This window comes from Pithys albifrons, chromosome 6 (assembly GCF_047495875.1).
Source record: "Pithys albifrons albifrons isolate INPA30051 chromosome 6, PitAlb_v1, whole genome shotgun sequence".
NCBI classification, from domain to species: domain Eukaryota; kingdom Metazoa; phylum Chordata; class Aves; order Passeriformes; family Thamnophilidae; genus Pithys; species Pithys albifrons.
In genome coordinates this window covers 34774622-34799036 of record NC_092463.1, presented here as the reverse complement: position 1 = coordinate 34799036, position 24415 = coordinate 34774622, and the positions used below count along the sequence as shown (strand labels likewise).

The window sequence follows — 24415 nt, the reverse complement described above, 5'->3', positions numbered from 1 at the left end:
AACCCCCCTGTTTTAAGGTGCAGTCCATCTCAGACAGTGGTATGTCAAAATGGGTTTTATTCATTAAAGCAGGTCAGAAGTCTGTATTCAGTTTCTAAGCAGTTAAGAGGGTTTCTTCTTTTTCAGCCTGCTTTTACATCACAGCTAAAGACATAGGAATTAGAGAGATCAAAGATTAAAAAGCCTACATAGAGCAAACCCCTCTAGATGAATTGATCCTACCCAGGGTAGATATACTGATAAGGCTGAACCGAAAAAACCCACACTGTTTTCTGTATGGTAGATTTTAAAAATCACTCACTGGCTGTCATTCTCCTGTGCTGTCAATCTAGAACAGTTCAATGACTTAAGAGTCATAAAACAAGAAAAAATTCAAGTTGAGAGTGTAATATCCTATATATATAAACCTCTGAGATGATTCTCTCTCAATATGTTTGCATCATAAAAGTTGTAATGCCTGAACATGATAATCATGTACGATCCCTACCATTTCACACAAGATGCCATGCATATTGGCCCACTGAAGTCAACATGTCAAAGTTTGTCTGGTTTTAAATCTTTATTTGCGGTTTTCTTTTTTTACCAGACTCAAACTTGTTGTTATGTCAATAAACATATTCTTTCTTACCACAGATCTTAGTTGGGAAGAAAGTAGATAGAGAAGAAAGCAGAAAGAGCTTGAACAAAAATTTCCAGGCCATATACAGTATTCCAGAGATGTCCTCAGTGCCTTTCCACAATGGAACAAACACTTTTCCTCTGAAAACACCTTGCTTGATCTGCTCTAGGATAGCCCAAACCCTTCTCACAATTACGTTACACTGCTGAATTAGTTTTCCTGTGATAAACTAAACCACTCCAGTATTAGCTTCACTTTGAATTCTTCAAGCTTCACTTGTATGCTCCTTATATAAAACAGAAACTCCTTTGCAATGCCCAATATTATTTTACAGATTGCGTCTATTAGCAATCTTATATCCCGCTATATTTTCATTACTTAAGGTTGCCCTGTTCATTCCTAATGATATGCTGATATTTTTCACTATTAAGAATGTCTTAAAGCCTTAAGTATACTGTATTCCAAGACAGACATAGCAGAACTTTTCTGAACAATAAACACATTTGAGTTAGGCATTTTAGTTTGTTTTTCTTTATTTTCAAACTAAAAAAAATAAATCTGAGGATCTGGTAGAAGACAGGAGGCAGAGGGATTTGCCAAGTCATTACAAGGATAAACAATTTCGGTCGTTGCCACTCTGATGCTAAGAGTGATGACACTTCAGATATTGATGAGAGAATCTGCCCTAGGTTAATTCCACACTGTTTTGAGGGGGAAACTCACACTGAAGTCAAATCAAAATCAGAAAAGTAATTGTCTATAAACAGGATGGGAGTTTGTGTTCATTCCCTCTGTGCAATAGGACTTAAGCTTACAAACAGAGCATTCTTCTGACAATTCAGACCAGAGCCTGAAAGATATATCTGGTTCTTTCTCTCTCCCATTTTTATGCTGTTTTAATTAACTGGAAATACAGTGTTTGTAAAGGATGTTGGATCACAGACTGAAGTTCTCTGTTTATAGTCAGATTTTGTTATAGTAATCATACTCCTTCCATCCTGACCTTTAAATGGTTCCCAATAAAGAACAGGAGATATAGCCCAAATTTCTGAGAATTGCTATCTGATTAACATGAAGGTGCACAATTATCAATTAGACAGAGACAAAAGGCCATTTTCTCAGTTACAGAACTGAGAAAATATATAACAATTAAAACAATAACATCACTATGACTAAGTAGGTCTATCAAGGTAACAATCCTGTTTTCTGTGGTGTGTTTGAAAGGGAAAAAAGGTGTTGATAATAACAGAAATATTGCATAAACAAATACTGGAGATAAAAGGCTGGACAAGCATTTTAATAATCTAAAAATTTAAGTGCTAGTTACTGTCTTTGTTGGGTACTTGCAACCTGGAACAATTTTGATGTCTGCAAAGAGGAGAGACGTAGGGATATGACTTCTAGAGCTGAGGCTTAGAAAAATCACCTATAGTATTAACAGAAGCTGGAAACAAGGAAGCAGGTAGAAAGTTCTGCCATAAAGCTTCAGTCTCAGTCTCAGTTTCACTAACCTTTTATTATGGTGAACACTGATGAAAAAATATTTATGGCATGCTAAGGGAGAGAAATTCAAGACAGAAGTCAGTGATCAGAGTGCAAACCAGTTCAGGGGGTGAGTTAATCTACAGAGAAAATTGGTTGGGAAAGCAGAAGGAGTACCTTCACAGCTGAGGCACAACATACTACAAGAAGATACAAAGATTTAGAAGTGCCTGAAATGAAGGCAGTAAAGGCTGAGCAAGATGAAGCTTACTGGCAGTTAATGGCAGTGAAGAGATTCCAGCTCTGCTTCCAGCTGCAGAGGATTTACTTTGGCCAGACACTTATGATTCTGTTTTCTCCGTTATGAACACCTGGCAAGGACGTTGCAGAGATCGGCCAGCGAATGCTTTTGCATAGTCATTTGAAGAGATACCATAATATTAGATGGTTAACTTGTAACTGGTGTGGGTTAGCAGTCAAAGTTATTTACCAGAAAGTATCCACCTCTGCCACCAGCTTCGGCAGGAAGACTCAGTGTAACTTAATGACTGAGTTTGCCCCTCTGCTTCAGAGATGTTCCTGCTTCTCTGTTTAGGATGCTTTGATATTACAGGTCAACCAGTTTGAAGTTTGTACAGATGCTGCTACATTTTGTCCATTAGAATAATCCTCATTAAGAAAAGTTGTAATGCTTATTAAAAAATGACAGAGAAAAAGGCTTTCTTCTTCTTTTCTATTTGACCTAGTCTTTTCATTTCTATTTGAATTCCTAGATAACAAATTGCTTACTGTTTTATAGCAACTGAGTAAATCAATTCTCGTTCAAGAATGATGGAAACATTTCTCTCTAAAACAACATGTCCTGTTAAGAAGAGAGCGCCATAATTCCAGACCCATTTAATGTAAAAAGGGCTACAGTGAAGGTTATAACATATGACCATTCTTCACAAGTTCATTAAGACAGAAGCTTGCTGCAAATAGAGACATGAACAAACACTGAAGTCAGGAAATAAGTCACCTAGTGATGTTTGAGCTCCAAACTTGTTAATGAACTGTCTCTATTTTTATGGCATCCTTTCATTTGGCACTTTGCTGGATTAAGTCAGTATCATACTATGTTGACAACCATCTGTTTATGCTACAGTTGTGCCTTGTGTCCAGTTTCATACTGTTCTCATGCACCTCAAGATCATATCGATGTTTATGCTTATATATGATCTATGAATAAACAAAAGATTTCTGTCATAAGGGTTATAAAAATATCTCTTTGTGTTTTCACAGAGCTCATTTTCCATTTGATACGCATATTATGTAAGAAGATGGCTCAGAACAGATACACACAACACTTTCAGTGGCCATATCCCGTTTTTATCACTGCTTACGGCATTATCCACTCATTATCCACTGCCATCTGCAGATCTTCTCATGTCTAAACATTTGCAAAAACAAGTATTGTACTATGTACATAATATTCATTACTGTAAAATGCACATTATTCATGTAGCATATAGAGATGGGGTTTCCCAACACATATCACAGCTGCTGAATGGCACTTCCTCTATCTTAATACTTCTGCGAAAAACCCCCACACAGAGCTTTCTTCTAGATTTGTTTAGGGCATTGGGACTTCTTTTTCTGAGCCTCCCCAAATTCTTGCTCAGCAGAAAACAACACAAAGAGCAATGCTTCTTGTCTCACACATAATGACAGGCAACCTACACACATCCCCAGTGACCTCCTTTGGCTAGACAGTGATTTCATTGCCCAGTTCTCTAGGGCTCTTTCTTGCCTCTCTGTCAAAAACTGAATTAGCTTCTCCCCTGTTCTCACTGAAGCAGGTGAAAAGCTTTCTGTTCACATTTCTCAACAATAGTGGCCATCTCCATCCTATTCCTCTGTCTCCAAAACTGTGTTCAAGACTATCAAAAACAATTTTTCCACTGCATTTTCTGTTTCTCTATTTGCTTGAGTAGGTAGCTGTAACTGCTCTAAATAGAAGAAAACATACCGATATTGTTAGTATTTTATTTGTATTAGATCTTAACTCTTTCCATCTCAGAATGATTCCAGTACATGTTCTGTCTGATTACATTTCATTGCCTTTTTTTTCCTCTCCCCAGCAGATATTACCATCTCACCAAAGAGATTAGAACCCTTTATGGTATAGGGCTACATCTTCCACTGTTTGCACACATAAGACTTGTATGCCATCACCAAACTTCATTACTACATTTGCTACCCTCCAGATTATTAAAGCAAAATTTAAAAGGTCTTAACTCCAGACAGTAGTACTTGGTGTTTGCTTGCTCTTCACAGCCTACTTAATTTGCTTAAAATACTTTTATTTTTTGTAATTTATTTGCTCCCCCTTTTTATAGATGAAAACCTCACCGGCTGTTATCTTTAAAATGGGACAGCTACCCAACACTTACAGAATCCACATAACAACCATGTTCAGTGTTTTAAAGGGAGAGATAAATATGGCCTCACTTTTGCTCTTAAACCATCATGACTGCAACAACTTACATTATTTCTAATTGTAATGTATTTTCTCAATGACTAGTAAAGTTACAGCCAAACATCTGTACATTCAAAAAGAATTGCCTTACTAAAATGATAAAAAATTTAAGGCAAAGATCCATGGCAATTGGCCTTAGCAAATCACATAATTGTAAAACATGATCCCCACTCCCCTTGGCTCTCTTCTGGCTCTTCCCCAGGCCAGGGAGTACTGTGGTTACTTCACTGCTGTAATTCCTGAATGCTTATTCAGGGCTTACTCATAGGATAGTAAGCAGAGCAAGACAAAACAGCTGGTCTGAAACAAGGACACAACAATAGTCATGTCTGGCATTAGTCTGAATGAGATATGGGGGTTTTATTTTGTTTTTTTAAGAATGAGTCACCATACACTTACAGACTTGAAACACTTTACCTGAACACTTTACTGGGGAAATTGCTGCCCAACAACTCACTTAGCACACTTAGCACATCTTGAAAGCCTCAACCCATATCTCAATCCTAAAACTAGTTGTTCCCGGGTATTCAGGCCCCTGATCTGGAAGACAGGGACAGGGAGTAAAATGAAACCCCCATAATTCAAAGGCAAATGCTCAGTGATCTGCTATACCACTTAGACACACACAAGTCTGTAGGGCCAGGTGGGATCCGCACAAGGGTACTCAGGGAGCTGGTGGAAGAGCTCACTGAGATACTGTCCATCAGTTATCAGCAGTGGCCTAGAAGGCCAATGGCATCCTGGCTTGTATCAGAAATATTGTGGCCAGCAGGACTAGGGCAGTGATTGTCCTCCTGTACTTGGCACTGGTGAGGTCATGTCTTGAATCCTGTGTCCAGTTGTGAGCCCCTCGCTACAAAAAATACATTGAGGTGCTGGAGAGTGTCTGGAGAAGGGCAATGAGGCTGCTGAAGAGTCTGGAGCACAAATCCTGTGAGGAGCAGCTGAGGGAGCTGGGGTTGTTTAGCCTGAAGAAAAGGAGGCTCAGGAGGGAGCTCATTGCTCTCTACAACAACCTGAAAGGAGGTTGCACAAGGTGGGAGTCAGTCTCTTCTCCCAAATAACAAGTGATAAGACAAGAGGAAGTTGCCTCAAGTTGTGTCAAGGGAGATTTAGACTGCATATTAGGAAAAATGTTTTCACGGATAGGGTTATCAAGCCTTGGAAAAGGCTGCCCAGGGAAGTGATGGAGTCACCATCCTTGGCAGTATTTGAAAGACATGTAGATGTGGCACTTGGGGACATGGTTTAATGGTGGACTTGGCATTGCTGGGTTAACGGCTGGACTCGATGAAGTTGAGTCTTAGAAGACTTAAGGTCTGTTCCAACCTAAATGATTCTGTGATTCTAAATGCTGTTTCTTGAAAATACTACAGGAAAGCATTGATGTATTATAAAATAACACTTCTATGTGCACTTTCTATCTGAGAATTTAAAAACACATTACAGACACAATACTATGAGTCTAACAAATCCCTTGGAAATTATAAAATACACCAGACCCATCGAAGTTGCCATACCAAATCTGGCCAGCATCTCACTTAATTCAGCACCCTGCCTCCAACAGACAAGAAGAAAATGTTAAATATAGCATATCAATGTATTAAATCCTACCATGCTAACCCCCAGAGACAGCTGAGCATATATGAAAACAGTAACCTTCAAGCTTGTTGACTACAGTTCAGGAAAGAAGGATAATTATACACATAGGGGTAACTGAGAAGTCTTATAGTTTCTAGTGCAGTCCTGTTGGTTTTGGTCCAAATGCAAAGAGTCTCCACGTTTACGTATTCATTTCAGGAAAATGAACGTCATGGTTAACTACTTATAGGAGTCATTAGGGTGAGCCAAGTATTAGTATGCATAAAGATAATTCCCTTCATGAAGGCATTTGTGTGAAACAATTAACTTTTCCCATGTTCTCCCAAGTTCTTACATCACTGTGCCACTGTGAAAATTGTGCATCTCAGTCACACCTCAGTAGCTAAAAGACTCCTACTGCTGTCCATGTTTGTGGGTTTTGGAGACATAATGAATTTAATGCAGACTGGAAACCTCTTTCTGCCCCCCATGCCTCCCACCCCCACCTGCAGTGCTGTTGCTTCTGTCCTGGAGGAAACAAACCCCATAATACTGTCTTCCACAAGGAAGCAAAAGAGCAAAGTTCATCTGTTTGTTCAGAAACCTGTTCCCATCCAAGCAATAAAGCAAATCTAATTGATTTTAAGGCAGGCAGGACGTCCCAGAAATTTTATTACTTTGCTGAATTGGCTGATGTGTTATTAATGTTCACCAGACATAGGAAGGGCGGGGTGGAAAAAGGGATAGTTGGCTGGAAAACGTCTACTGGGCAAACAAAGGCATTTTTTACTTAATATATAAAAAAATCCCAAGTCTACAGGAATTCTATGCTTAATTTCCCTAGGTTTGTTGCATACTTGTTCTGCCACCTGCTGCTCTAGCAATCCCCAAAGTTTCAGGAACAAGGACTATGTCCCTGAGCTTTCTGAGAAACAAATACTGCATTACTAAAAACAAACATCTGTCATACCAGTAGGCTGACCTGTCCAGGGGATACTAAGGATCTGGAAAACCACCCGCTTGAACCCTCCTTAAAAATTACATTATCACTTCATGTTTTGAAGAATACCCCTCTTGGCCCAGTGCTTCTCAAGAGGTGCTTTCTCTCTTGATGGGTGGGATTTTGCAGCAAGGATTAGTGCACTGTCTCTATGACCATGGAAGTCTGATGTAATGATGGAAAATCCTTCAAGACTGTCACCACCGCCCCAGCTCCTCCAAGGTAAGAAAGAGGGAAAGCGGAACCAGGAAGGGCATATTCAGGAGATCAAGTGACTGAATAAAGAATAAATTCTAGCATTTGAAAGAAAAAATTGTGTCCACTGCAAGGAAAACGATTAGGTGTATGTCCAGTGGAAGCAAGGTCAGGTAACACAGAAGAATACAGAGATGCTGCTTGCCACTGTAGGAAGAAAATTCGTGTGGCCAAAGCTTGGCCCTGTGCTCTTCAACATGATCATTAACAAACTGGATGCAGGACTCAAAGAAATACTAAGTTTGCTAACTACACTAAATTGTGAGGAGCTGTCAACTCCCTTGAGGGCAGAAAGACCTTGAGGAGGGAGCTTGAAAAATCAAGAGAGATGGGCAATCACCAACTGTATGAAGTTTAACAATGGAAAGTGCCGGATTCTGCACCTGGGATGGGGCAACCCTGGTTGAGTGTATAAACTAGGGAAGAAGAAGCTGGAAAGCAGTGCTGGGAAAAGGACCTGGGGGTTCTGGTGGATGGCAAGTTGAATATGAGCCAGCAATGCCCTGGCAGCCAGGAGGGCCAACCATGTCCTGGGGGGCATCAGGCACAGCATCACCAGCCGGTCAAGGGAGGGGATTGTCCCACTCTGCTCTGCACTGGGGCAGCCTCACCTTGAATATTGTGTGCAGTTTTGGGCACCACAATATACAAAAAACACTAAGATAGTAGAAAGCATCCAAAGGATGGCCATGAGGATTGGGAAGAATCCAGATGGAAAGCTGAGGTGACTGACTTGTTCAACCTGGAGGAGAGGAGACTGGGGGGAGACCTCACTGCAGTCTACAGCTTCCTCATGAGGGGAACAGGAAGGATAGACACTGATCTCTTCTTTGTGTTGACCCACGACAGGACCTGATGGAATGGCCTGAAGTTGTGTCAGGGAAGGTTTAGGTTGGATATTAGAAAGAGGTTCTTCACCCAGAGGGTGGTTGGACTGGAACAGGCTCCTCAGGGAAGTGGTCACAGCACAGAGTCTGACAGAGTTCAGGAAGTGTTTGGACAATGCTCTGGGGTAGATGGTGTGACTTTTGGGGTGTCCTGTGCAGGACCAAGTGTTGGAGTCCATGATCCTTGTGGGTCCCTTCCAACTCAGCATATTCTATGATTCTATGAAAACACAGGTTATTCCTTTTAGTATTGATTTTCTAAGGTTACAAATTTTGAAAAGCCAGAAAAACTTGGGTTTGCACTATTTTCACTCAAACCTCTACAGCAACTGTGTGCTTTCAGTAATTTTCTGGGGCAAAATTTCACTTCAAAACCAGGACTACGCATAATCACAGATTTCGGGTTTGGTTTTTTTTGTTTGTTTTAATACAGTAGCATGAGAATTTGTAAATGTGATTACTAACTTGGGAATTCTTGGATCTTCATATTAAGCTTCCTTAAAAAGTGCTGATTTTCAAAGCACTGATATCCAATACCTCCTGACAGAACCAACTTATGATGACTGAAATGGCATCTTAAGAACTGAGGCATCTTTATTCACAGTTCATTCCTGAACATGGGTTATAAATAAAGGAGCATACATGCATAAACCTATAGTAATTTGATCAATATAGTGCTGCTACAGGTAGGGTAACTCTAGATGCCTTCCTCTAACTGGAAACTGCATGTTTAGATGAAAGATTTCTGTAAGTTTAAGAAAAGAGAATTTATCTGATAAAAGGACACATATCAGCAACAGGAAAATGCTTAAAGGACATCTGGACATATCCCATTTCATTCATGGACTTCACAGACATATCACACTTCTATTTCAAATTACTTGCTTTTAATAATGTATAGTAACATTTGCTTTAAGGTTGTCTTCCTTCACTGTAGCTTTAGTTTCTCTGCTTAATGACAGCAGAATGAGCCCATAGATTCACATATAAGCAAGGTGGTGTGCCTGATAAATCCAATTAGCAAGAGAGGAAAGCTCTTCTAAGCAGATCATAATTTTAAAGTTTTGGACACAGCTTTTCATATCCTTGCAATCTATTACTCCTCAAACAAAATCAGGAAAAAATACATGTAATATCCGAATGTTCTCGAGGAAAACTGTTCCCTTTTTCCACCACCAGAGGAATTTTAATCCTTTTTAGCTGACTTTGTGCATCATGAAGTAGCACAGAACCCAGTTTCTGCCACTTACCCTCTTGCCAGCTCCACCTCTCATGTAACTCCAAAGTGATTCAGGAAATTTGTGAACAGATTTGTATTTTGCACAACTCAGTATTTTTTTAGAAAAGGAGAACTCATTACAGACCAGAATAAAAAGTAGAACGTAAGAGGACTTCTAAGAGCAGCAGCAGTAAGTACGTTTCTAATGCACGGTTTTGAGAAGTGAGTCCAGAAGATGCCTTCTCTACCTGCATTTGACACACGTAACCTCCTATCTCAGAGTCCAGAGGACCACCACTACTTCACAAGGCTCACTACTCACAGGAACAGGAGTGCTATCATAATTTTACCTCTAATAACTAAATTTCTAACAAAACAGGATGGCTTCCTCTCCTCTGGCTCTAAAGACTGAAACCTAAAAGTGAGAAACCTTGTGCTGTGGCAGTAAAGCCAGGAGGACCAACTGGAACACACATGGGTAGTAACACTACAGGAGTAAGATGGCACAAATATCGCACAGCAATTTTTCTGACAGCTCCCTACTTTAACTGGCAGAAAATCAATAACATTAGGACTGAGGGTCACAGCCTTTGGAAAGAGTTACATCAATGCAAAAACAGAACAGACAAAGTCAAAAGAGATTATAACCACAGATATCCCAAGGGACAGATGAAATCATGGGTTATGATGTTTTTTTTTTAAAGAAGTTATTTTCTTAATCATCCCCCAAGTGTCTTGTCTTCTAGTTTTTCAGTTTTTTAAATTAAGAGGTGAAGATTGTAGTCAGAATACTACTATATTTCACTAAAAAACAAAGTCTCTTAGTGAAAAGAGTAAATAAATATTCTCCTATTTGCAGGCATTGTTCTAGAGCATTGACACCATACTTACTGCTCAAAGCTAAGCTTGCCAATGCAAGCAGCAAGCTTCTACTCACATACAGCAGTCACAGAAGATAGAATGCTCCCTGTCCTAACAGTCACTGCTGAAATTGGGCAGAAAGAGTGGACAGCATGACAGCAAAACAATCATGGCAGTGAAAGGTTTCTACTCCTGCCCCAAAATCCCTGTGCAGGAAAAATCTTTAAGGACCACCTTTCATTTCCATAATGCACTAGTGGAATGCACTGAAAGGCCAAGGAACTTGTATGCCTGTACCAACTGTGACTCAGATAAGCCCATTCTAACACAGGGAGACACTGGAGTACTGGCCATCTCTTAAAAGCAAAGGACACTGACTGCCCCCTACCACAAACAAGCGACTGGCTCTAGATGCCAAGTTCTCAACATATACAATAACCACAGAGGCTGAAGGACACAGCCCATCTGACCGAGCACTGCTGGTGTGGCTTTATTTAAATTCTCTCCATTGTTTCTCACCTGTCTTTTTGGCAAGTCATGATATTGTAGTATGAGCCTGGTGTTGACGCTGTGACTCCACGTGTTGCCAAGGGCTGCTGTCACACAACCAGAATCCCTCTTCCCACTTGCAGAAGCCCCTGAAGATAAATTTGAAAGAAACTGCATCAGGACTGTGTCACAGAGAAGGGTTCACTTGTTATGTGGGTATAAATGATTGCATGCAAGTTGAAAATTGAACAGTTTGAGGCAGACAGTCCATAATCTTAAAAAGCCAAGAGTAAGACACAGATTTAAAGTCAAGTAACTTCCTGTCATCTGTCAGGCAGCAAAAAAAATGTTTTCCCAGAAAAGTTGTGAAATCCTTGTCAACTAAATCAATGTAGACACTAACTTGCAATAAAGCAATGTTTCTATCAGCCTTATGTTTCTGTCAAAATGATCAGTAATGTGACAGTTCATGTAGAAATCTAAACTGTAAGTATCAGGTTTTGGAAGAAAACTGTATTGAGATGACAAAGTCATCTTGTAGCCCAGAAGAGCTTCGGGAAGATTTGCGTTTAAAATTCTTCATTACTTTTACATTTCCTCGGTTGCAGGGTTTGTTACTCACTGCCCCCTCACCCCCAGCTATTGAGAGCAGAAGCATAATTTCTTCATCCACTAAAGCTTTTATTTTGGAAAAATATCCAGTAAAGAATAAGACCAAAAGTGTTGACATGCAGTAATAATCATTTTTATCACTGCTGGTAGCTTGCAATCAATGAGATGGACACTTTATTAGACTGCATTAGGCAGAGGAGAACAGCAGGCGGGAGAGAAGAGCCTGGAATGATCACAGTGCACTACAGGATTCAGCTGAAGGCCTCAAACCTTCTCCCCTGCACCAAGTAATAAAAGGTTCAATTAACATCAGCTGGATTTGGATTAGGTCTTTAAATTAAAGGTCTAAAAAAGAAATGAGTGAAGCACCTGGTTCAAGATAATAGTTTGAAAATATTCTGAACTCTGTACTTGTCTGAATTACTTCCCACATCACGGGAGCTCACCCTAACATGCACAATACTTTTGTCCCCTGAACACCTGTTCTAGTCCACAAACAGGCTACAGTTGTGCCATCCAGCAAGGATGTCTGCTTTTCTTTACTTCAAACAAATATCTTGATAACCAGCAAACTCCCACCTGAATAATTCACCAGAGGAGCACCTAACTGGAAGTTTCACTATCAGAAATGCTATTCTGTTAATCTGTGTAACCCATCTCTGATAGGTAGGTGGATGTGCTAACAAGAAATATTTCTCTTCATCTACAATTTGTAATTAATTTGCCAGCTGGAGAAGGGAACATGTTCAAGTATTAAAGCAGGGGGTTAGGAGATCTGTATTCCATTCCCTTAAAATGACTCAGAGCATTTTATTTAATTAAATTCACTAAATTCTACAAATTTTTGGGTTTGTGCTAACACTACAAAAGTAAAATAATATTACTGTACAAAGAAGATAATGGAGAATACAAGACTGCAGAATATAAGACTGAAGCAGCTTTAAAGTTCTGCAATCCTCTCATGTGGAATAGGCTGCAGTCAACACAATCTTTCTTTTCCACCTGTTAGAAACGGGTAGGAATCACAAAATTCAAGAGAGGCAACTACGTGTGAATTCTGGTGGGTGTGGAGGTGTTTTCCTCACAGCTGATATAACTGCACCCCTGGAAGCCACCGTTCCACACCACCAAGAAGCAATTCACCCACACCTGCTTGCAGGACCGTGACCACAAAGAGCCCAGACATTCCAGAAGTAGCTGGTGTTGGCATAAAACAGCCACAAAATTCATACCCAAACTTCCCTCTAATCGTGTGTCTCTGCTATTAGGTAACAGAAGGAGCAACATCTTGCTGTTGCAATCCTGAGTCAGGCATTTAAGTGGTTAAATGGTTGGAACCTGCTGCTATTACACTATGGAGATAGCACTCCATAGCAATTCTTAATTCTGTATTCCTTCCTTGCCCCAAAGTGAACTGAAATGCTCTATGTGTAAGGCTTGTGGCAGAACAAGCTAATTGCTGTACTTTATTTTATTATACAGAAGAAAGTGTGCTGTACCATACTGTGCCAGCCCCAATCTGAACAGGGCAAATCCTCTTCTGTGAAGTTATTAAAATTTATTACTTTGGTGCAAAGTACTTAATAAACCTGGAGCAAATTTACAGCAGAGACTTTTTACAGAGTGGAAAGGAATGCCTCACTGGAAAGGTTTCCATTTTACAAGGGATCCTCCTGCAAACTGATGCATTAGGCAGATAGAGAGGCAAAACAAGAAATGAAGTAAACTGAGAAGGAAGCAGCGCCAGCTTTGCAATGTTCAAGGGCAGTGACAACACATGCTGCATTCCTTCTTCTTGCTCTAAACACAAAAAGATAGTAAATGTCTCAGAGGAAGGAAAGAGGATATGTTAAGAAAACAGATTTATGTTGAAACATGGCCTTAAAAAAACCTTGAACTTATCTTTTCTGTTATTTCAATCCCTACTTATTCATTAATGAACTGGACAAAGGAAGTGGATAAATAACACTGTTCAGAGAGAGTGACTGTTTTTCAGGACACATTGCCTTGTGCTTCCAAACCCTGATATTTTCATACTTGAAAATGGTCCAACAAGAAAACAGGCTCATAAGACTTTGGTCTTTGCTCAGAGGTCTCCAAACTCTCCAACCTGAAATACTTCACAATGGCCTGGAGCGACAGCTCTGAGCCATGGGGTGGATGCTCCCACAGAGCCTGCAGTGTTCCATCAGCTGACAGGCAGCAGTTCCAGTCTCTCCAGTCTGCTTAAAGCATGGTTCTTACTCCAGTCACTGCTGGCGTGATGGTTTCTGTTCAGGACAGAGGTGATACAGGGAGTACAAGGACTTGGGAGAGTAAGAAAAAAGGGCTGACATATAGATGACAGAGAGGTGACAGATCACAGTTTAAGGATGCAGTATGTGGGAAAAGGGAGTGGGTGTCCAGAAGCACAGAGATGTGACCCTTGCATGGGGAAGTGAAGGTGTGTTCTAGAAGGCTGAGAGAAGAAAAACTCCCTGCTTTATGTATTCAGGTCCACCTGAACTAAAATGGGTGATTTCAATTCCTGTAACATCCCCTCCTTCCTCACACAAAAAGAACTAGTATTAAACTGATCTTCAAAGGCACATCAACAGACAGGCCAAGGACTGCATGAGGTGCCTATTCTACTGTCTCCTGTGAAACTGAACTCTTGAGGGCACCAGCAGAGACTGTATCGGTTCTGGACCACAAGCACAGAGAGGAACTGGCTGCTTCACTCTCACTGAACAGCTGTCACAAGTGAAAATAAAGCTGCCTGTGGTCTGAGTCAAATGCAAAGTAAATGCCTCTCCATTTACCAGGGGAAAAACAAAGAAGAAATGGTTACTCTTCAACTGAGGTCTGCAGTGCTGCTTCCAAGCAAAAGAGGTTTGCACTGGGCCGAGGAAGGAGCTCTCAGAGCTGGGCACCAATACTTGACCCCACTTATACATAAGGACTAGATTAATTTTGTTTCTCCCCATCAATGTAGTCAAAACAAACATTCTATAAGTAACTTCCTTGTCAGTGAGATGAATGCCACATATAGGCAGGATGGGGAAAGTGGGTCTATGTCATCTTCCATTTTTCACTAGAAGGAACAGTAGGATTAAAGCTATTTAGCTCAGTACTGCTTCTGGGATTATTCCAGGATGTCCAACCAGAGCATTGCAAGTACAGACATGGTCTCAAGGACCTTCTTGTCCTCTGCATATAAGGAGGTACACTTTAGAGACTGAATTCTCATGTAACCAAGTCCCAGTTGTTGCAAATATGGCTGAAGGGGATTTAATTATAGAGTAACTTCAGTTTCATTAGTGTCTCATCCTGAGAAAATTTGGGTAACTAGACCAGTGTCATGAATCAAAAGAAACTAACTTCTTAAAAACAGTATTTTTAAATGCAAATAGTCTTCACAGGCAGAATGTAATGATACTCTTGGTTAAAAAAAACCAAACCTGTTCTTTGTTGCTATAACTGCACAGAGCAAAGAATTTTAAGCTTTCCACATTCTCATACAGATTTTTGCCTTTCCAGAAGAAAGAGTCATTGCCTGGCAGGTTCATTTCCACCACTGGGCCTCTTTGCAATCTCTATTAATTTGGTAATTTAAAAATCTTTTCTCATCAAATGCCACAAATGCATCGACACACTAAATGACAGTGAAATAACAAAACACAGAAGCAACCAGTCTTCAAATCTTTAAAATCTTAACATCAAACCATCTTGATAAAAGCCAGATCTAGCAAAAAGAAGGAAAAAACTCTACAAAAGTACAAAGATAATATTATAAAGAATTAAACTACTGAGCTCAACAAAAATGTCACACCATGCAATAAGAATGAAAGTACTTTCCCTCTTGCTCAGGCTGTGCAGCTTTCTGGTTCACTAGCAGAGCTCAAAGATCACTGCTTTTCACCTGCATTGCATTTAGTCCGTATTGTTGGTGCGGATCTCTAACAATAAGACCAGAAGAAAAGAAAAAAAAACCCAACTCAACCCTTAATGTATTTTTCCATCCTCACCTAATCAGAAAGTACAAGCATAAAAATGTGCACTGGGGGAAAAACCCATCACACAGTAAAAAACAACCCACAGGACAAAGTCATCTGTGAAGTAACTAACCACAGCACTTTTCAAACTCCCACGTGCAGCTTTTTTTTTAGTCAAAAAGAGACTAATTCTCTTACTCTTCAATGGTGATGGTCTCTCTCTCTGCACTGGCCAGTCAAGGTACATTCTAAAGCACAGCACTGACTTCATACAGTTTTTATTATTTATTACTTTTATTATTTAGGACATATGGGAGGAAAAACAGTTGCTGCTGTAAGAAATCAAGCTTGGGCACATGTGAAAATTCTAAATTTTAAAATGCTTATTCTCTTCCTTTTATTAAGAGAGGGAATCTGTAGTTTTACTCCCCAAAAATTCCTAGTTCTAAATCCATAAACCTACATACACAACCACTCCTCCACCACCCCAGATTACTCTATCTTACTTCAAATTTTAATTAAGTAGAAATATCTTAGCTGGAAGTTGGAATTGTTTAGTAATCAATGATGTCTATTTTTTTAATAGCATAGTCATCAAAATATACTTAGCAAACAAAGCAATATTAAGTGTAAACCCCTCCTAATCGCCAGTTAAAAAAAATCTATTTCAATGGAAACTTTTTTGAGCACTGCTAGTTTGTAGCTATTCTACTACCGTGGCACTGAAATGCCTACTCGAGATTACAACAAACAGACTGTTCAGTTCAGTCATCATCATCAAGAGACCAAAAATTGCCAATTACAGTCTCCAGCTGCAAAGTTCTGATGAAGACAGCAGTGAATGTGACAGAAAGGGAACAAGGTCACTTCTCATTTTGGACAACATGGTTTATTTATCTCACGTGCCTCAGTCAGGTGAGTTTTCACACTTTTTTGTTTATCCTTATTTTTATGTATATGTATACACATTCTGGGTGATTTTTGCAGGATTAATCTGATTTAGATCAAGACTAAGATCCTTTCTGCTGTCTTTTTTACAGTCATTCATTATTTCTATTGTGACAACTCCTAGAGCTCTCATCTGCAATATGCAAACCACTAGACAAACAGAGAACAAAAAGATAATTCCTGACCTAAAGACCTTCTTTTCATGAGAACTGCAGATTACAAGTCTCTTAGCTGTTGCTGATTATTCCCCACTTACAAGGAATCTTCCCTAAGGGCTGAGAGGAAATACACCAAAATATGCGACAGACCAGACAAACTGTGTATAAATAAGTACTTTCAGTATTCTCTGAACATCAGAAGCTTTTTCAAATAAGGAATATTAAATATCATTCTACCACGAAAAAATCAGCTGGGACCTCTGTCCAGCTCAAGATGTAGGAAGGGTCCATCAGAGAACTGGTTTGCTTTTAATCAAACCAGCATGCCTACTGTTATCAGTGTGTTTTGCCCCAGAGTAATTGATGAGTTCATGTCAATTCTCTTCTGAGTCAAGAAAGAGGGAACAGACAGAAAGAGAAGCACACATATGCTAGAGCTGAGACTCCTGTCTACTGACCTAAAAAGGAAACTGACATTAAGAAATGAAAAAAATCCAGCTGATCTGATTTCTTGCCAGACAGTCTACCAGCCATGACCAAAATGATCAGGTCTCAGGAGATCTGTGGAGGTGGGAAGACAGCTGGTGGTTCAGCACCTGAAACAGGGCCCAAAACATGGAATTGTGAAGCTGAGAACCTTGGGAACAGATACTTTTTACTGGTGAAGATCTTCCTCTGTGGCCAAACACCACACCACAAAGTGATGTTTCCGGCCCTCTGTCATTGCTGCAGTGCCAAGTAGAAGACAGTGGTTATGTCAATTCCTTTCTATAACCAAGGATAATTTCTCTACCTCTCAGCTTAGACTCCTTCCCTTTCTAATGGTGCTCTTTGAGAAATTCCCTCTTTTTCTAAAATCTGGAACTACACTAATTTACACCACTCTCTTATTATCCAGAGTTCTCTCCCACATTGTTCACCAGTAAAATGTAAAGCAACTTCTTCCTTCAAACTTCCCCTATACAGTCACTTCTTCCTACTCTCTTCAAGACTAGAAAATAAAATCCCAAACCACTGAGCTAAGGAGGGGGGGGGGGAGGACATCCACCAAACAACCCATATCTGGAATTCTGCCTGCCTGCACATATAAAGGGTGCATAGGTTGAAAAATAAAGTTTGCCCAATCATGGCATCTGGCAATACTAGGGCCCTGTGATCCAGAAAATGCTTTTAATTATCACCTCACCAATCATGCTACAAGTTATTGCTGTATTTTTTTTTTTGGTTAAGTTCCCTCAGGGAATTAAACAGATCATTGATATTAATCAGAAGGCATGTAGGAGGGAGGGGGCAGAATGCTAGAATTACATGCATGCATGCTGCAAGCGTTGGCCTTCTGTCCTACACAGCTATGGCATTATGATATCTGATTTTCCCAGGATGGTTAATCTCAGCTGCTGAACTTTATCAGTCTCTGCTAGTGTTTACCCATGATTTGGATTTGCCACTTCCGAACTTTCCAGACTAGAACCAAATAAGCCAGCTGCCACACTCACCCCTCCCCTATAACAGCCTAAAGCTTGGAAGCCTAAATGGCTGAATCCCAGAAAGGTAGAACAAAGGCTAATACAAGTGTGGGGGAAGGGAGGGAAATGAAGCTCTGAAACTGCAGTTCACAGCAATATGGCCATGTTAGGATTCTGTGGTCTGAGACACAGACTGTATTCCCACAGTCTACATTTTTTTTCCATAAAATATGTTCTGGTAAAGAAACAGTGTCATGGCAACTTAGCTCTCATACCCAGAAAACTGACACAGTGCAGACAAAAGCAGCAGTACTCCAGGCAAAGCAGGAGCCAGTCAGAAAATGAACCTTAAAGTACATCTGAGAGTCAGGGTATGGAAGGGTGATGGGGGTAGGAGGAAGATAGGCCAGTTTCTGTTGCACAATGAGTTCTCCATCAAAGTGACCAGTACAAGCACCAGTTAGTACTATCTTAACCAGGCTGTTTCTGACATGGCTGCCTATCTCCTGAAGAGTAGGGTGATGGTGTGCCTACGTGGCAGCTGGAAAAGAACATTAGGTGTTTGCAAGCTAGTTTTAAATGAACACTAAGGTCTTCCTTGGTAAATATATTCTGCTAGGAAGACACAGAGTGCATTGTACGGCTACAGCCAGATCACTGCCAGTACCTGAGTTTGCTCAATTAACACTAGCATTGATATTCTGTGGTGGATTTTCTCAATATATTCAGCATAAAATACCTTAGCGAATAACAATTTCTGATCACAGCCTAGTTACATGGATTTGAACTAGTGAATTAAGTTTTATATCCTTGTCACTCCTGAGCACAGGAGTATTTCAATAGTGGTCCTCTTTCTAAACAATTTTCAAATTTGGTGAATGACTTCTTCATATAGAGGGTTGAAACATGCAATAATTAAGATTCCAGGGTGGGGCTGTTAACTATAAGGACTGTGTTTAAAAATCAATGTTAAATATTACTTCAAGTTGAGATTGTAATTCCAACAAAGCAAACTGTTTTACTCTGCATGATGACCATCATAATTTCTTTGAAAATTTATCTTCCTTTAGTGTTAACACTGGTTCCATAGATTACAGTTGGAACAATTCCCTCTAGGTGTAAATGAAAACAACAGTCTTAGAGCTCTAAAGCTTGGATCATGAGCCAGAGTTATCAAAACTGAAATTCCAGAATGAAACAATCTTCTTTCAGCCTGAAACATGGAAAGAGAGGTCAGCCAAACATCTGGGGGCTAAAGATGACTGTTTGCAAATTATAGCTGTTCACATCTGGAGTTCAGATTTGTCCAAACTGTTAATAGTATCCATCACAAAAGCTGAACTGGAAGAATATTGTGGCTGTATGTCTAGAAACATGAAAGTTAGAAAAGGCTAAATGTAAAAAATGCTATATGCAATTTCAGCTTTGCCTATCCAACACAGAACAATGGATTCAATTATTTCTCACAGCAACTATCATCAGGGTTGATTGTGGCATTTCTTAACTGGTATTTAACCACAAATCTGCATTTGCCAGAATTGGCCTCACAGACTATTTCTCAGCTTAGAGAGGTCTGTGACACAGGCTGAAGGATGCAACCTCTTCTCCAACAAAGTATCTTTTGAGTTGGCCCAGCAAGCCCTACACACAGACCTAGCAAATGCATCTGAGTACTCAAGAGTTCCTTCACAATCGCAGCTTGGAGTAGCTTCTGACCATACTTTATTTGGGCACTTCCATGGTTTTTTTACACCCATGTATAGAAAATGTGTTCCCTCTCACTGTAAGATGTATGACAAAACGTTTTAGTACATTAGGGCTGTTCAGAACTGACTCATCCACAAAGCTGAAAACGCATATATATTAATGTGCTTCAGCACACACACACACACACAGAGGCAGTATATAACTTGGAGGATGTTAAAATGACTGAGGATTACAGAGGTCTGGCTTCACTCCCTGACTGACACAGACTTTCCAGGAGGCTCTCAGCAAGTCAGTCCCCCTCTTCACAGCACAGTCGCCCATCCTGGAGTGGAGGAGGTACATGCTTTTTTCTTCACCTCATTCTCAAAAAGGAATGACTTTTTCTGAACTAAGCAAATAAATTCAATTTTGGACAACAACCAAGACTGGAAAATTTCATTCTGATAAGCTTTACTGACTGAAGACAGAAGGTTAGAAGGGAAACAGTTATACAATCTTAACTATAGGAGGTTCCTTCCATTCCTGCTATAATGCAAAATATTCCAAGATGTGCCAAGTTTTCACTGTAGTCTGCATCAGGCAGCGACAGGACACTGAAATGCTCTGCGGAGAGTAATACATAAATCCAAAATGATCTTTTTGACTGCAGGGACTCTCCTCTCCTGAGATGTATCATATTTTTTAAACTCAATGAAAAATAAAAAATTGCATAATACCACTTTTAATCCTTGGACTAAGAAATGGTTGAATGCTCTAGAGGTCAGTCAGGGCCAGAAACAACTTTTTTTCCCTTTTTCCCAGATTTGAGGGGGGCAAGGGGGAGGGTAAGGGGAAAGGGAAAGAGCAAAGAGTGGTTGGTTTCAAATAGCAACATTGTCCAAAAGGGTGAAAGGGAACAGATGGCCATGGAGAATGCTGCCTCAAAGCCCTAAAGAAAAGGGCTATTTTGACAGATCTTGCTGTTTCCTATTCAAGCATGAACACACTGGCGTGGAGAGTTAAGATGATACAAGGAACAACCTCTGTTCCCAGCAACTGACTATGGGCAACTGGCCTCTGAAGCTCTCTGAGAAAAACAACATGAGACAGACAGACAAACAGATATGGCAGCAAGCCCAGATCTCTGCCACCAGGAAAGGGGGGCAGGGGGGAACCCCCAAAGCAAAGCAAAGCAAAACAAAAAACTCCAAACAAACAAAAAACCTTCAACAAAACAAAACCCCAACCAAACAAAAAAAGAGGCAAGCAAAAAAAACTCCAAACATCAGGAAGGCTAGAAACAGCTGCCTTTTCCTGGCTCTAGTGCAGAGCATTAGAGCCTGTCCAGCCTTTCTCATCTTCCTTTTCAGTGAAACTTCTTGAAGGGGTCACCCTCAAGCTGTTGGTCTTTGCCCTCAGGGGAGGTGAAAAAGAGGACAGATCAGAGTTCCTCTGGCTCATTGAAAACTACTTCCTTTAATCAAAGATCTCCCTCTAGCAAAGGAAGAAGAACTCTAATTGTAAGAATGCATAATTAATGTTGCATTTCTGCATATAAAAAAGTTGAGAAATTTAAAGTTGTGGTTCCCACAGTACGTGTAGTTTGTTTGCATAGTATACAGTAGTGAGCCATTATATCCAAGGGCAGGGAGAATTGTACTCTTTGATATTTGAAACACTGATAACACTGATAACTGTGTGTCCCTACTTTTTCTGTCATTGTTACCAAGAAAGTGCATCAACAGTTGTTTCATTCACCAACTCTGGATATGTGCTATCAGACAGAGATTTCAGTTTTGACGGACAGCTTCACATGCATACCTAAAATTTAGAGAGAGACCTGGGCCATTAAGTGTAACCAAACTTCACTGTTTCCAAAGTTCATAAAACAAGGGATGAATCCCAAGTTTCTGAATTTCTGATTTATGTATCATTTTCATGGTTAAGGCAGAGCCTGATGTACTGACTGTTTCCTAGCTGAAGCTTGCCCATGGGCAGAAGCACTGAGCAATACCTTCCCTTTGCACTGTAGCCTGGACCAGAGCAATGGTAGTTCCATAGAAGTTGCAGGGAGGAAAAGAGGGGACAAATATCATAAACATTACCTATCTCCACAATTGTTCCCTGAGGCGGTGAAATAGCTATCATCTCAATTTTAATATCCTTCTTTGTAAAAATCATTGAAGGAAAAAAGATAGTAAGGAACCGTGGGTGCTCACATGCCAGACCTCCAAACGAAGAAATGCAAATGTTCCACGCTGATCCTACCTGTGCCTTTGTTCCCTCATCTGTGAAATAGCGTTTGGTAACTTTAGGCAATAAGTAGTAAAAGTGGAGAAAACTGGACACCAGAAACAAACCACCTCAACAACCTTAGCCTCTAAAATATTTAAATTATTATTAAAACTATAGTTTTCTATAGTATGTAAATAATTCATTGGGTTTTGTTGCTTTCACAAAGGATAGCCTATGCAGTCATTACTAGTTGTTGTTAATTAGTAACTAAATAGATAGGATCTAACCAGTAGAAGTAGTCAAACAATAAATAAAATACTTTATTTTAGGCTAAATCAGATAAATTCTGCTTCTTTTCTTCTTAACCATGAGTTTCCTGAGACTAACTGCTCCAGGCTATAGTTATTAAGGGAATCTCAAATGTGGATTATTGGCTAAGAATTAATAAGCATTAGACTTGTGGATTCAACTTTCTTCCCTATGTTTCCTTGAGTAGTCAACCTAGTAACCCACAATTTTCATTCTGCTTTACTTTTAGTGTACAAGTCCTTCTGTTCACTGCAAGTGTAACAAACAGTGCTTACAAACTGATTCTGTCTTTTACGTTGCAGGACAGGTGGTCCTTCAGCATATTCCCACACATTCCAAATATTTTATGTGTTCCACATCTGTTGTCTAAAACATTTTTAGTTCCCTTCAAGAACAGTAGGAGAAGAAAGCAAGAAGTTATATATAACATAGCAAGTGACCTTTTATGCCACATGAGCTCTCTGTCATTTCAACAAGATTATAAATTTCAAAAGAGAGCCAATCTTAATTCGTTATACTATACAGCTATCAAAAATTCATGCAGAGAAAACAACTTGAGAATTAACTTATGACAGCTGTAATAGCCCAGAGAACAAAACTAAGTCTAGATGCAACATTTTTCCCTCCAAGTATCTGTTATCTATAGGAAATTTTTAAAAATTAAAAATTGAGGTGATTTACATATTTTCTCATCCTACAAACCTCTCTTTCTGCTTTAAAAAAAATCAACATATCTCCCATGTATGTATAAGAATCTTGGTGGGATTTTTATAAGTGCTTCGTATTGGCCTACAGCAGGTATGGAAACACTAAATGCTTTTATTTTTTTCCCCCTACAAGAATGAACCTAATCAATGTACCTTAAAAACATATGACTGCAAGAAATTCTTCTTACTGATGAAACAGAGCCACTGGTTAAGGTTTGAGGCCAGGAAATTACAAGCACTAATCGCATCTCAACTACTAAGCTGCCTCTTAGGAGGCAGGAAATAACTGCCTGGGCTGTAATTGGGAGAGGTGGGGAGGGTTAGCATTTCTACCATCGCTCCAAGTGTTGCGAGATGGCAGCAGCTCCCAGCAATTGGGAATCTGGTTTGCATCTCAGTGCAGATGCTGGCGTGTCTGACTTTACCAGCACTGCAGCTCCACTGGGCACTGGCTTGTTACACACTGCAACGAGAGATTGTCCCCTGCTGCATGACCAGTGTCATTTCCAACAATGCATGGGCTTTCCTTCTAGTGCTTTGCCAGCATGACAATACACTTCAGCTAGGAGAGCTGATGCCTCATCATACGAGATACCAGCAGTACAAACATGATCTCCAAAGCTATGCAATATAAACAAATGCACAGTCTTTTGCTGTTGTTTAGTTTTGTTTATTTTTTAAATTAAAAAGAAACTCTAGTCTGAGCTACAATGAAGAGTTACAGGGAGTCCCTGTAACAGACCTGTGCCTCATGCAAAAGAATGCCACTGTACGATTGTGTTCAAATAAGGCACAACTTAGTACTTTCCATGGAGCCAGGACTGAAACTTAGGCATTTAAGCAAAGTTGCCCAAAATAATTTTAGAAGACAGGCTGGCTTTGTCCAGCCCTAAACCAATGCTGCCTGCAAGGTATCTCAGCAGTGCCTAATAGCAACATGATGCTGGATATGAATGAGGATGTAGACACCTTCACTGAAAACACAATTGGATATGTAGTAAGTGGAACAGACCCATGAAGAAGAGGATTTTAGGGGGTTTTTTAGTAGCACAAAATTCAGACCCACTCATCATAAACTCCAGGAGGCCTTTGATATCCTGGTATCACAGTGAGAAGTGGAAAGACAAGAGAGGAAAGAAGCACAACCACACTGAGGCGCATCACTGGGTACCACAGCTGATGCCAGAGAAATGAGAACTGCGGGAGTTTCTACTTCAGTTTTAAATCCTACCTTTTGAGAAACAATTTGGAAGCAGAGATGTTAGCAAGCTTTACTCTGCAAACCAAGAAGGTGCCAAGGCTGAAAGATCACCAAGAAGTTAGAATAAAAATTACTTTCAACTATGTACAAAGATTTATTTTTCATTTTTGTGGAATTTCACCAGCCAAGAGGAAAATTTCAAAAGAAA

The 24415-nt window shown here is 40.0% G+C and overlaps 1 protein-coding gene across 6 annotated transcripts in view; it reads right to left on the bottom strand.

Annotated features, from left to right (window-relative positions):
* The window catches only part of RAD51B (RAD51 paralog B), a 369445-nt gene that overhangs the window by 144470 nt on the left and 200560 nt on the right, over nucleotides 1-24415 (bottom strand). For all 6 annotated transcript variants that reach the window (XM_071558149.1, XM_071558152.1, XM_071558154.1 and 3 more), the window contains one exon: nucleotides 10942-11060. In XM_071558149.1, the coding sequence (XP_071414250.1) occupies nucleotides 10942-11060 (119 nt within the window). The remainder of the gene's footprint in view (nucleotides 1-10941; nucleotides 11061-24415) is intronic.